This window comes from Canis lupus, chromosome 20, assembly GCF_003254725.2.
Source record: "Canis lupus dingo isolate Sandy chromosome 20, ASM325472v2, whole genome shotgun sequence".
In the NCBI taxonomy this organism is placed as follows: Eukaryota; Metazoa; Chordata; class Mammalia; order Carnivora; family Canidae; genus Canis; species Canis lupus.
The window spans coordinates 145,147-160,037 of record NC_064262.1 but is presented as its reverse complement, the minus strand read 5'-3'; the positions used below and the strand labels follow the sequence as shown (position 1 = coordinate 160,037).

Below are 14,891 nucleotides of genomic sequence, written 5' to 3'. Positions count from 1 at the left end.
GCAATTTGTAAACATACATAGTATGATGACCCCCAGATAATGCCCCTGGTCCAGCCAGGGCCCTGCACTCACCACACGGGGCCCCAGGGGCAGGTGTCACAGCATACCCCAGACTGGGGTCGCCTTTATCTGTAGACGTCTCCGTGTGCATCTTAGAGAAAGGGGGTGCCCTGTGTCCGCTGGCCCCCCACACAATCCTCCCATTCCCCAGACCCACACCATTCCCTAACATCATCATCCCCCATGGCATATCCCTACACCATCCCCCTCACACACACACAACCTCACATAATCCCCACCCACACTATACCCTAACACCATCTCCCCTATACCATCCCCCACACCCCACCACCATCATACCCATGCCCCTACAACATCCACCCCCACATCATCGGCCCAGAGCAAGGACCCAGTGCAGCTGCAACCTGTGGGACATGCTCAGACTCCCCGGGGTTCTCTGGATACCCTGCTCCCATCAGAAGCCCGGGTGTCCCATTGAGTACCCAAGGGTTGCAGGGAGGAGGGAAGGCAGGGAGCCCCGGACAGTGTGTGTGCAGGAGAGTGGTGCAGAGGACACACTGTGCCCTGCCTCCACCCACTGTCCCTCCTGGAGGGTGGGACACCCTGCATAGGACACCAGCCCCTAACCCAGAGGGACCTGGGCTGACTTGGTGAAATCTGTCCTCCTCTCTTTCTGCTTCTGGTTTTCATCCTAAATGCCATTTTTCTCAATCATATTAGCAAGAATTTATTTTTTGTTTTTAAATTTCTTTTTATTGGAGTCCAATTTGTATGAATTTTTCTTCAGCAAGTGTGTCATTCAGAAGAGAAGGAGAGATAAAGATTTTCCCAGACAGGCAACATATAAAGGAGTTCATGACCACTTAACCAGTCCAGTAAGGAATTTTAAGAGGGACTCTTCTAGTGGGGGAAAAAAAGAGACGAAAAGCAACAAAGACTAGAAAGGCCCAGAGAACGTCACCAGAAACACCAACTCTTCCGGTAACACAAAGGCACAAAGTTCATATCTTTGAATAATCACTCAGAATGCTGATAGACTAAATGCTTCAATCAAAAGATATAGGGTATCAGAGTGGCTTAAAAAGCAGGATCTGGGATGCCTGGGTGGCTCCGGGGTTGACCCTCTGCCTTTGACTCAGGGTGTGATCCTGGAGTCTGGGATCGAGTCCCATATTGGGCTCCTGGTGGGGAGCCTGTTTCTTTCTCTGCCTAATTTTCTGCCTCTCTCTCTCTCTCTCTCACACACAGACACACTATCATAAATAATATTATTATTAAAAACCAACATCCATCTGTACACTGCCTACAAGATGCTCACCTTAGACCTATAGACACCAAGATTGAAAGTCAGGGGATGGAAAATCATCTATCACGCTAATGGATATCAAAAGAAAGCTGGAGGACCCATTCTTATATCAGACAAATGAGATTTGAAACCAAACCCTGGGGGACACCTGGTGGCTCAGTGGTTGAGCATCTGCCTTTGGCTCAGGGTGTGATCCTGGCATCCCAGGATCGAGTCCCACATCAACCTCCCTTTGGGGAGCCTGCCTCTCACTCTGCTATGTTCCTTCCTCTGCCTCTCTGTGTATCTCTCATGAATAAATAAATAAGTAATTTAAATTTCAAAAAAGAAGAACAAATACTGTAAGAAGAGATGAAGAAGGGCATTATGTCATAATTAAAAAGACTCTATCAAGATCAAACAACTAAATATTTATGCTGCCAACATGGGAGTACCTAAATATAGAAACCACTGTTGGTGGGAATGTAAACTGGTGCAGCCACTCTGGAAAACTCTGTGGAGGTTCCTCAATGAGATAAAAATAGAACTGCACAACGACCCAGAAATTGCACTGTTGGGGATTTACCTCAAAGATTCAGATGCAATGAAACGCCAGGACACCTGCACCCTGATGTTTATATTAGGAATGTCCACAATAGCCAAACTGTGGAAGGAGCCTCGCTGTCCATCGAAAGTTGAATGGACAAAGAAGATGTGGTTTATGTATACAATGGAATACTACTAAGCCATTAGAAATGACAGATACCCACCATTTGCTTCAACGTGGATGGATCTGGAAGGTATTATGCTGAGTGAAGTAAGTCAATCGGAGAAGGACAGTGTGTGTTCTCATTCATTTGGGGAATATAAATAATACTGAAAGGGAATATAAGGGAACAGAGAAGAAACGTGTGGGAAATATCAGAAAGGGAGACAGAACATAAAGACTCCTAACTCTGGGAAACGAACTAGGGGTGCTGGGAGGGGAGGAGGGTGGAAGTGTGGGTGAATGGGTGATGGGCACTGAGGGGGACACTTGATGGGATGAGCACTGGGTGTTATTCGAAATGTTGGTCAATTCAACACCAATACAAAATAAATTTATTTTTAAAAAAAGATCCAACAACTAAATATTTATGCTGCAACATGGGAGTACCTAAGTATAGAAATGAATTAACAACAAACATACAGGAACTCACTGATAATAATACAATGACAGGGGATTTTAACACCCACTTATGGCAATGGACCGATCATCTATGCAGAAAATCAACAGGGGAACAATAGCCTTGACACACTGGACCACAGGGACTCAACATAGTCTGAACATTTCTTCCTAAAGCAGAATACACATTCCTTTCAAGTGCACATGGGACATTCTCCAGAACAGATCATATCATGGGCCACAAATCAGCCCTCAACAGGTACAACAGGTACTAGAAGGTTGATATCACATGCTGTACATTTTCAGAACACGACGCTATGAAACTCAAAGTCGACAGTAAGAAAAAAAATTGGACAGACAAAATATACGTGTAGATTATGAACATCCTACTAGAGAATGAATGGATCAACCAGGAAATTAAAGAGGAAATTTAAAACAAATGAAAATGAAAACATGTTTCTCCAAAACTCTGGGATTTAGCAAAGGCAGTCCTAAGAGGGAAGTACATAGCAATACAGGACTACCTGAAGAAACAAGACGTCTCCAACACACAACTTAACCCTACACCTAAAGGAGCTGGAAAAGAAATAGCAAACAAAGCCTAAAGCCTACAGAAGAAGGGAAAAAATAAAGATGAGAGCAGAAATAAACAATACAGAAACAACAAAGCAGTAGAATGGAATAATGAAACAAAGGGATGGTTCTTCAAAACAATTAAGAAAATGGATCAAGCCCTACCCAGCCTTATCAACGAGAAAAGAGAAAATAAAGTATTCTTGGTTGCATGTTCTTCTCATTTAGGACCCTGAATATATCCTGCCAGCCCTTTCTGGCCTGCCAGGTCTCTGTGGAGAGGTCTGCTGTTACCCTAATACTCCTCCCCATAAAAGTCAGGGATTTCTTGTCTCTTGCTGCTTTAAGGATCTTCTCCTTATCTTTGGAATTGGCAAGCTTCACAATTAAATGTCGAGGTGTTGAACGGTTTTTATTGATTTTAGGGGGGGATCTCTCTATTTCCTGGATCTGAATGCCTGTTTCCCTTCCCAGATTAGGAAAGTTTTCAGCTAGAATTTGTTCAAATACATATTCTGGCCCTCTGTCCCTTTCAGCGCCCTCGGGAACCCCAATTAAACGTAGGTTTTTCTTCCTCAGGCTGTCGTTTATTTCCCTTAATCTATCTTCATGGTCTTTTAATTGTTTGTCTCTTTTTTCCTCAGTTTCCCTCTTTGCTATCAACTTGTCTTCTAGGTCACTCACTCGTTCTTCCACCTCGTTAAACCTCGTCGTTAGGACTTCTAGTTTGGATTGCATCTCATTCAATTGATTTTTAATTTCTGCCTGATTAGCTCTAAATTCTGCAGTCATGAAGTCTCTTGAGTCCTTTATGCTTTTTTCTAGAGCCACCAGTAGCTGTATAATAGTGCTTCTGAATTGGCTTTCTGACATTGAATTGTAATCCAGATTTTGTAACTCTGTGGGAGAGAGGACTGTTTCTGATTCTTTCTTTTGAGGTGAGGTTTTCCTTCTAGTCATTTTGCTCAGTGCAGAGTGGCCAAAAGCAAGTTGTATTGGGAAAAAGAGAAAAAGAGAGGAGAGAAAGAAGGAAAGAAAAGAGAAAGAGAAAAAAAAGGGAAGAGAAAAAAAAACAAAAGAAGAAAAGAAAAAAAAAAAAGAAGAAAAAGAGAAAGAAAAAGAAAGGAGAAAAAAAAAGGGGTGGTGGTGGAAGGAAACAAATCAAAAAGCAAAACAAAACAAAACAAAAAAAAAACAAAAAAACAAACAAACAAACAAACAAAAAACCAAAAAAAAAAAAAAAAAAGAGCCACAGGGGAGTATCTTCTGATTCTGTGTTCTTTAAGTCCCTTGGCTTCTCCTGGAAGTTGTCAGTCTAGCTGGTGTTCTGGGGGAGGGGCCTGTTGTGCTGGTTTTCAGGTGTTAGCAGTTGGGGGAGCTGCTGTGCCCCTGCCTGGTGCAGGGCTCAGTGGGGGTTGTTTACCCCGTGAGGCCGCAGGAGGAACAGCCCCAGTGGCGGGGCAGCTCTGGAAACCTGGATTCAGCTCCGGCAGGAACTCCGTCTGCAGGGCCTGGAGGCTCCGGGGCGGGGCCGCTGATCTGCTCAGCTGGGGCAGGAGCGTCCTCGCTGTCCTGGGCCCTCCCGGCCTCTGCCTGTCCCGGGGGAGGCCGGATCCTGGGCTGTGTCCCGGCGCCCTGTGCTCGGAGCCTGCGCTGGTGGATTCGCGCTCCCGGGCCGCGCAACCCCCTCCGCGGAGCCGCCGCCCGAGCCCCTCCGAGCTGCTCCTGGAACCGCGCAGGCCCCTCTGCACGGAGCCTCTTCCTCTGCCCGAGCCCCGCCGAGCTGCTCCCGGGGCCCCGCAGCCCCCTCCGCGGAGCCGCCCCCGAGCCCCCGGAGCTGCTCCGGGTCCCGCCGGTCCCGCCGTGTGCGCTGCAGCCCTTAGGGAGCTTGGCGCACTCTCCCGGGGCGCAGTTGCTCTGTTACTGTCCCAGGGAGCCCGAGGGCATCCTCGCCCTCCTGGGTCCTGCTCCACCTCCCTGCGAGCCCCTTTCCCCCGGGAAGGTCGGTGCAGCTCCTGCGTCTCCGGGACGGGGCTCTCCTGTCCTGGGGACACTCGCCCCGGCTTCAGCCCGGCTCCTCGCGGGGCCCCTCCCCCTTGGAGGCCTTTGTTTCTTTATTTCTTTTTCCCTGTCTTCCTACCTTGATAGAAGCGCGAACTCTTCTCACTGTTGCATTCCAGCTGGTCTCTCTTTAAATCTCAGGCCGAATTCATAGATTTTCAGGATAATTTGAAGGTTTTCTAGGTAGTTTGGTGGAGACAGGTGATTTGGAGACCCTACTCTTCCGCCATCTTGCTCCTCCCGCTCTGCAAGAAATTTTAAGGGGGACTCTTAAAATTCCCCTTTAAGAAGAAGTTCAGTGGAACAATCCACAAAAACAAGGACTGAATAGATATCATGATGACACTAAACTCATATCTGTCGATAGTAACTCTGAACGTGAACGGGCTTAATGACCCCATCAAAAGGTGCAGGGTTTCAGACTGGATAAAAAAGCAGGACCCATCTATTTGCTGTCTACAAGAGATTCATTTTAGACAGAAGGACACCTATAACCTGAAAATAAAATGTTGGAGATCCATTTACCATTCAAATGGTTCTCAAAAGAAAGCAGGGGTAGCCATCCTTATATCAGATAATCTAAAATTTACCCCGAACTGTAGTGAGAGATGAAGAGGAACACTAAATCATACTTAAGGGATCTATCCAACAAGAGGACTTAACAATCCTCAATATATATGCCCCGTTGTGGGAGCTGCCAAATATTTAAACCAATTAATAACCAAAGTGAAGAAATACTTAGATAATAATACACTTACACTTGGTGACTTCAATCTAGCTCTTTCTACCCTCTATAGGTCTTCTAAGCAAAACATCTCCAAAGAAACGAGAGCTTTAAATCATACACTGGACCAGATGGATTTCACAGAAATCTACAGAACTTTACATCCAAACTCAACTGAATACACATTCTTCTCAAGTGCACATGGAACTTTCTCCAGAATAGACCACATACTGGGTCACAAATTGGGTCTGAACCGATACCAAATGATTGGGATCGTCCCCTGCATATTCTCAGACCATAATGTCTTGAAATTAGAACTAAGGTTTCAGAACACGACGCTATAAAACTCGAAGTCGACAGTTAGAAAAAATTTGGACAGACCAAAAATACGTGTAGATTATGGACATCCTACTAGAGAATGAATAGAGCAACCAGGAAATTAAAGAGGAAATTTAAAACAAATGAAAATGAAAACATGTTTCTCCAAACTTCTAGGATGTAGAAAAGGCAGTCCTAAAGGGAAGTAGAATAGCAATAGAGGCCTACGTCAAGAAACAAGAAGTCTCTAATACACTACCTAATGCTACACCTAAATAGGCTGGAAAAGGAATAGCAAAAAAGCCTAAAGACTACAGAAGAAGGGGGGAAAAAAGGTGAGAGCAGAAATAAACAATATAGAAACAACAAAGCAGTAGAATGGAATAATGAAACAAAGAGATGGTTCTTGAAAATAATTAAGAAAATGGTGATCCCTGGGTGGCGCAGCTGTTTAGCGCCTGCCTTTGGCCCAGGGCGCGATCCTGGAGACCCGGGATTGAATCCCACGTCAGGCTCCCGGTGCGTGGAGCCTGCTTCTCCCTCTGCCTGTGTCTCTGACTCTCTCCTCTCTCTCTCTGTGTGCCTATCATAAATAAATAAAAATTAAAAAAAAAAAGAAAATGGATCAAGCCCTAGCCAGCCTTATCAATGAGAAAAGAGAAAAGACCTAAATAAATAAAACCACAAATGAGAGAAGAGAGGTCACAATCAACACCAGCAAAATTAGACAATTATAAGGGAATACTATGAAAGATTATATGCTAAGAAACTGGGGAAACTGGAAGAAATGGACAAATCCCTAGAAATGTGGAAACGAGCAAAACTGAAATAGGAAGAAATAGAAAATGTGAACAGACCCATAATGAGCAAAGGAATTGAATCAGCAAGGTACCTGTGTGCATCAGGGGTTGAGCATCTGCTTTGGCTCAGATCATGATCCTGGGGTCCTGGGGAATCATGTCCAACATCAGGGCGCACTGGAGCCTCATTTTCCCTCTGCCTTTACCTCTGCCTTTCTGTGTCTCACATGAATACATAAATAAAATATTTAAAAAAGAAAAATGATAAAAAATGAGAAAGGACCCAAATAAAATCACAAATGGGAAAAGAGAAATAACAACCAACACTAGAGAAATACAAACGATTATAAGAGAACATTATGAAAAATTATATGCCAGCAACCTAGAACCTGGAAGAAATAGTTCAATTCCTGGAAATATATAACATAGTAAAAATGAAAAAGGAAGAAATAAAAAACTTGAACAGACAGATAACCAGCAAAGAAATTGAATCAGCAATCAAGAATCTCCCAACAGGAGACGCTTAGATCAACAGAACAGAATGGAAAGCTGAAACAAGATACAAACCTGTAACTCTATGATCCATTATCGACAACAAAGCAGGAAGGAATATCCAATGGCACAAAGACAGTCTCTTCAACAAACCCTAACCCTGATCACAGGATAAGAACAAATGGTTTTCGGAAAACCAGGCAGCCACATGCAGAAGAATGAAACTGGACCACTTTCTTACACCATATATATAAAAAATAAATTCAAAATGGATGAAAGACCTAAATGTGAGACCTGAAACCATATACAAAGAAGAAAAGATAGACAGCAACGTCTTTGATCTTGGCCATTGGATCTTCTTTCTAGATATGCCTCTGAGGTGAGGGAAACAAAAGCAAAAATACTATTGGGACTTCATCAAATTTAAAAGCTTCTGCAAAGTGAAGGAAACAACCAAAGCTAAAAGGCAACATACAAAATGAGAGGAGATATTTGTAAACAACCCATCTAATAAAGAGTTAGTATGCAAAATACATAAAGCAAATATAAATCTCAGCATCCTAAACACAAATTATCCAACTACAGATGAGCAGAAGAGATGAATGGACTTTGTCTCTGACAAGACATCCAGATGGCCACCAGACACACGGAGAGACAGCGTCACCCATCATCAGGGAAATGCAAACCACAATGAGATGTCACTTGACAGCCGTCAGAATGGCTAAAATTAACGACACAAGAAACAACAGGTGTTGGTGAGGCTATGGAGAAGGGGGAGCCCCTTACACTCTTGGTGGGCATGCGAAAATGTACAACCACTGTGGAAAACAGTGTGGAGGGTCCTCGAAATTTTAAAAATAGGGGATCCCTGGGTGGCGCAGCGGTTTGGCACCTGCCTTTGGCCCATGGCGCAATCCTGGAGACCCGGGTTCGAATCGCACTTCGGACTCCTGGTGCATGGAGCCAGCTTCTCCCTCTGCCTGTGTCTCTGCCTCTCTCTCTGTGACTATCATAAAAAAATAAAATAAAATAAAAAGAAGTTAAAAATAGAGCTACCATATGATTCCAAAATTGCACAGCTAGGTATTTACCACGAGGGTACAAAAGTAGTTTAGTGGATTGGAAGAGGGACACGCAGCACAGTGTTTGTAGCAACGTTATCAACAAAAGCCAGTCTGTGGATACAGCCCAGATGTCCATCGACAGAAGAATGGGCAGAGACGATGTGCTAAATATACACACTGTGACATCACTGGGTCATCAGAAGGGATGAAATGAAGCCATTTAAAGTGACGTGGGAGAAGTGGAAAGGACTTATGCTAAATGAACTCAGTCAGTCAGAGAAAGAGAGATACCAAATACCATACAATGGCATTCACATGTGAATTTTAAAAAACCAAACAAACTGGCAAAGGGGCAGAGGGGGGATGAGAGAAGCAAACCAAGATACACACTCTTAACCACAGAGAATAAGCTAATCAACACCAGAGGAAGGTGGGGGAATGGGGAATCAGGGGATGGGGATACTGGAGGGCACCTGTGACCAGTACCAGGCGTTGTATCCAAGGATTGAATCACTATGTGGTAAACCTGAAACTATATCATACTGTGTTTACAAACAGGAATTCAAGTAAAACTTTAAAATGATAATTGGTAGGATTGATGAAACATGTGCACAAGAGATAAAATCAGAAAGGCAACTGAAAATCCAAATAGAGTATTTAGAGGCACAAATCCCCTCCTTAGCTCAGCTCGGGAGAAGCCTGCCATGTCTATTCTGACCCCAGCAGAAGCCTGGATTTTGATTCTCTGGGGAGGCCACTGACTTGGTGGAGTCAGGCTATCTTTGAACCCAAAACCTAAATAGAGTGCATAAACTAAACTGCCCAAGATACTAGGAGTCCCAGTGCAGGCACATGCCAAGACCCAAACTCTAACCATACACAGACATAACCCTAACCCTACACTTAATCCTAATGTTAACCTAACCCTTAAACAAGACCTATCACTAATTAAAAACCAAACACAAACCCCAAGACCGAAACACATTCACTGAATGTTCCTGCCAACCCTCACCCTAACTCTAAACCTATCCTAAACCCTTAAGCCTGACCCCTACCTTAAATCTAACCCTAAGCCTACCCTCTAACCCTAACCTTAACTTAATGTACTCAAATCCTATTCCTAACCTTAACCAGTACGCTAACCCTAACACTCTAATACTAATCCTATCTCATACCCAAACTGTACCCTAACCTGTACCCTAAATCTAACCCCTTTCCCACTCCCTAACCGTATCTCTTACCCTTTTCCAAATCCATACCCTGACCATGACCTGACCCTAAACCTAACCCCTAACCAAACACTAACCCTAACCCTAGCCCTAATCCCTATCCTAACCCTAACCCTCGCCCTAACCCTAAACCTAGCCCTTCTTTAACTCTAACCCCTAACCCTTAACCCTAACCCTAACTCACACCCTAACCCCTAACCTTAAATGCAAACCTAAGCCCAACCCTAACTCTAACCATAACCCTAACCCCAACTCCAAACCTCCTGCCCTAATCCCTAGAGCCTAAACCCTAACCCTAACTCTAAATCCTGTCCCTAACCCTAATCCCCATCCTAACTCTTAACTACTGACCCTTACACTTATGCCTCACCTAACCTCTAATCCGTAACCATAAGCATAATCATAACTCCTAACATCTAACCTAAGCCTAACCACCAACTGCCTCCCCTCCCCTGACCCTACCATTTATTCTACCCATTCACTTACCCTATGGTTGTGAGTAGTCCCTTCTGATGTGGACGTGGCCCCCAATGGCGCCTCCAGAGTCCTCCACGGGGTCCTGAATAATCCAGGCTCATGTGAGTGCGGACGTGGCCCCACATGTTCCTGAGTCATAGTCAGCAGGTCCTGAGGACGCCGATTCTCCTATCACTGTGGACTATGCCTCACATCCTCTGGAACCCTCACAGCAGGTCCTCAGGAGGCCGGGGCTCCTGTCAGCCTGGGCATGGCCCCACGTCCCCCAGAAAACTCACCGCGAATCCTGAGGAGGCTGTAGGCTCCTGTCAGCATAGACGCATCCCCATACGTCCCGAAGCCAAAGTGCAGGTGCTGAGGAGGATGGGGGTCCTGTCACCGTGAATGGGGCACCTAGCTTCCAGAAGCCTCAACTTATATCCTGAGGGGGCCGGGAGCTCCTGCCAGAGTGGAAGCGGTGCCACATCTTCCTGAAGTGTCCCCGTGGGTCCTGGGGCGGCTCAGGGGCTCCTGTCAGCGTAGATGCGGGCCCACAATTTCCTGAAGCCTCCCCGCGGGACCTGAGGTGGCCCAGGGCTCCTGGCAGCGTGGATGCGGGCCCACATCTTCCTGAACTTCAGCGCTGGTCCTGAGGAGACCAGGGCTCCTGTCAGTGTGAACGCGGCCCAATTTCCCCCTGAGACTTCCCGCAGGTCCTGAGGAGGCTGGGATTCATCAGCGTGGATGCGTCCCCATGTCCTCCTCAGGCCTCCCCAGCACAGGCTGGCTCCTGTTAGTGAAGGCAGAGGAGGACTACTGCGCATGCGCACCCCTGGGTGGGGCCTGGGCTCGGGTGCCCCCTGCGGGACACTCAGGTGCTGCAGGAGGCCATGCAGGAGGAGTTGGGTGCTCCAGAGGCCACACCTGCCTCATCCAGGCTCCAGCTGTGGCCTGTTAGCATCGGAAACATCTCACTGAAACGGAGCCCAACACCCGGTTTCCCCAGAAATACTTAAGGACAAGGAATTGGAGCCCACAGGACACGAAATGAAATGTGGACCAGACTTTTACCACATCCTGCAAAACTCACTCAACCCTCTTCCACTGTGGGTGGGACTGCGGGCTAGTGCAGCCGCCCTGGACAGTGTGGAGGCTCCTCAGGATGTTACAAATAGAGCCGCCCTGCGACCAGCAGGTGTATGGCCTGGAGCTCACTCCGAAGATACAGATGCAGTGAGACGTCGGACAACTGCACCCAATGTCCACAGCAGCCGGGTCCACAGTAGCCACACTGTGGGAGGAGTCTTGGTGCCCTCAGGCAGATGATGGATAAAGAGGATGTGAGATAGATGATGGTCATAGAGAGAGGAATGGTACTCAGCTATCAAAGAGAAGGAAATCTTGCCATTTGCAATGACGTGGATAGAACTAGAGGGATCATGTTAAGTGAAATAAATCAGTCGGGAAAGAGAATGACCGTGTGGTGTCATTCATAGGTGGAATTAAAGAAGCAAAGCAGATAACAACTGTAAAGGGAAGGAAAAACAAATATGATAAAAACAGATGCAGGAAATACAGACTCTTAATGAAAGGAAACAAACTGAGGGCCGCTGGAGTTTGGGGATAACAGGGGAGGTGTTGTCACGTGCACTGCTGTTATCTCCAACTGGTGAATCCCTGAATTCTTCCTCTGAAAGTATAACACACTATACATTAATTAATTGGGTTTAAATTAATTTAAGTTAAAAAATCATTTGTATCAGAGCACATTTCCTTCTAGACTCTCAGTTTTGCTCATTCAGCTTATACCGGGACCACCCACCATGGGTCTGGTTTGTTGAAATAGGCTCCATGCCTCGTCCATGGCCCAGCCCAGGGCTAGAACTCATAACCCCTGAGATCAGGACCGGAGGTGAGGTCAGGAGTCGGATGCTTAACCAACGGAGCCAGCTGGGGGCCCGAGAACCACACTGCTTTATCCTGTGTCTGTGTGACATCATTTGAAATAGGAAAGTGCTGCGTCCCGCTCTCTCAGGCTTCTCCAATACTGATTTGCTGTCCGGGGTCATTTGTGGGGGCGGATGGATGTTATGGGTTTTTTTTTCCTATTTATAGGATCTGCCACCATGATTTTGATAGGAATGACATTGAATCTGAGGGTGGATTCAGGAACTGCGGACATTTTCACAAGATGAGGCTCCCACCCCACGAGCCCAGGACGGCCTCCCAGAGCCTGGTATGGCTCAGTGCACAAGTCTTGTGCTCCTTTGGTTCAGTCTCATTATTAATTGAGAATGGTGAAGGGAGTCATATCCTTCATTTCCTTCCTGAGTGCTCATTGTCGGGACACAGCAAGGCTACTCTGTTCTGTAGGGTCAGTTTGTGTCCCGTGACTTTACTGAACGCACTCCTTAGTTCTAACAGGTTTTGGTGGAGGCTCTCGGGTTTCCTGCTTCTAGTACCGCATCTTCAGCATATAGGGAGAGTGTGACGTCCCCCTTCCAGGTGTGGAACCTTTGCTGTTTACAGTTTAATGTCCTAGAAAGCCCCACAATTGAATCAAAACTGAGCCCAGGACAAGGACAGGAAGGCCCTATTAGAATGAGAACAGAGCTCAATGCCCTTGAAGGCCCCATATCAAAATGTAAACAGAACTTGAGGAATTGCTCTAGCCCTTCTGTAGGTCCCCGAGACTAGCCCTTAAAACTAAGCAAAAACCCACCTTGGGGTCCAAGTCCCTGCTCTGCTGTGTCGGGTATACTTGGACACAAGCTCGATCTTGTAAATTAACCCTCGTGTGTTTGCATTCATGTTGACTTCTCGGTGGTTTCTCATATTCGCAATCTTGGGCACAACAGTCTGAGATAAAAAAACAAAACCAAAAGAAACTTGGACGAGGGCAGAGTGAAAGCAGGGTTCTAAGAGAAGCGGCAGAGACCCAGGGGCTTCGTGGCTCTTCTGTGGTGGGCCTGCAGACTGGGGGGCAGGATGCTCAGCCCCAGAGCAAGAGGACCCAGCGTCCCCACCCGCATCCCTCCCATCAGCGCTGAGTCTCAGGGATCAGCACAGTGCGACCCGCTGGAGGCCGAGGCGCTAAAGCCCACCCTACCTCTGACCCCGCAGGTGCATATCTCAGGCAGATGTGCACCTGACAATCAGCGCCATGGCCCATTCCCAGACCCCACACAGACCACTCGCTGCCACCAAGCTGTTGGACCACAGAGGCTGCAGAGCTTCAGCTCTGCCTGGAAAGTAGGGTCTAGCTTCCTTTGTACTTTGTGCTTTATTTTCATGTATTTTCTTTGATTCTATATTATAAATTGCCTTATTTTAATTTTTATGTATGTACCTTATATGTTTCTTATTTTTAGTTTCATGGTACTTTAATTGTGTGTCTTATTTTGGGATTTAGAATCTTTTAACAAGCAGGCCAAAATAATCTGGTGTTCTTTTAGGAGGGCAGTTTTTATTGTTTTTCTTGGTTTTTCTTTTTCTTCCTTCATTCTTTTTTGGAAAAAAATAATGAGATGGAGAAATTCACCTTCATAAAATAACATGAGGTAGTACTCAAAGCCAGGAAGTTCATCCATTCACATATATGATGTCTAAATACAGTTTAAAACAATGATTATAAAGATAGCAGCTGGGCTGGAAAAAGAGCACAGAAGAAAACTAGACAATCCCTTACTGTAGAAATAAAAGAACTAAAATCTAGTCAAGCCAACATTAAAAATGCTATAACTGAGATGCAGTCCCAAGTGGAAGCCTTAAAAACAAGGAAGGTTATGGACCACAGAGGCAGACTTGGGAACTCAGCCACTTATTAAAGCAATAACATTCATATCATAGTAGACTCAGAAGATGAAGAGAGAGAAAAGGTGGGCCTTGCTCAGCCATTATAAATGACAAATACCCACCATTTGCTTCAAGGTGGATGTAACTGGACGGTATTATGCTGAGTGAAGTAACTCAATCGGAGAAGGACAAACATTGTATGTTCTCATTCACTTGGGGAATATAAATAATAGTGAAAGGGAATATAAGGGAAGGGAGAAGGAATGTGTGGGAAATATCAGAAAGGGAGACAGAACATAAAGACTCCTAACTCGGGATCCCTGGGTGACGCAGCGGTTTGGCGCCTGCCTTTGGCCCAGGGCGCGATCCTGGAGACCCGGGATCAAATCCCACGTTGGGCTCCCGGTGCATGGAGCCTGCTTCTCCCTCTGCCTGTGTCTCTGCCTCATTCTCTCTCTCTCTCTCTGTGACTATCACAAATAAATAAAAATTAAAAAAAAGACTCCTAACTCTGGGAAACAAACTAGGGGTGATGGTAGGGGAGGAGGGCTGGGGTGGGGGTGAATGTGTGATGGGCACTGAGGGGGGCACTTGACGGGATGAGCACTGGGTGTTATTCTGTATGTGGGCAAATTGAACACACACAAAAAATAAATTTATTATTAAGAAAAAAAAAAGAAGGAAGAAAAAGTGGCACCTAGGTGGCTCAGTCAGTTAAGCTTCTGACTTAGGCTCAGATCATGATCCAGGTCCAAGGAAGGCTCCCTGTTCAGCAGGGAACCTACTTCTCCCTCTCCCTCTGCCCGTCTTGCTCATGGTTTTTCTCTCCTCCTCTCTCAATTAATTAAATAACGTCTTTGAAAAAGACACAAACAAACCCGAATGAAGAGAAATCACCCATGTAGAAG

At 45.8% G+C, this 14,891-nt stretch overlaps 1 protein-coding gene across 6 annotated transcripts in view; it reads right to left on the bottom strand.

The window, feature by feature from the left end:
- Window positions 1-9,973: 9,973 nt before the first annotated feature.
- LOC125753124 (uncharacterized) overlaps window positions 9,974-14,891 on the bottom strand; it is a 100,982-nt gene continuing 96,064 nt past the window's right edge. For 3 of the 6 annotated variants that reach the window (XR_007404179.1, XR_007404180.1, XM_049097893.1), the window contains 2 exons: window positions 12,911-13,047; window positions 10,042-11,878 (listed from right to left, as the gene is read on the bottom strand). Coding sequence is in view for 3 of the 6 variants with exons in the window: in XM_049097893.1 (XP_048953850.1) it covers window positions 11,771-11,878; window positions 12,911-13,047 (245 nt within the window). In the remaining 3 variants the exon portion in view is untranslated. Of the gene's footprint in view, window positions 11,879-12,910; window positions 13,048-14,891 lie in introns of all 6 variants that reach the window. The other 3 variants (XM_049097895.1, XM_049097894.1, XR_007404178.1) reach the window with 2 other exon arrangements.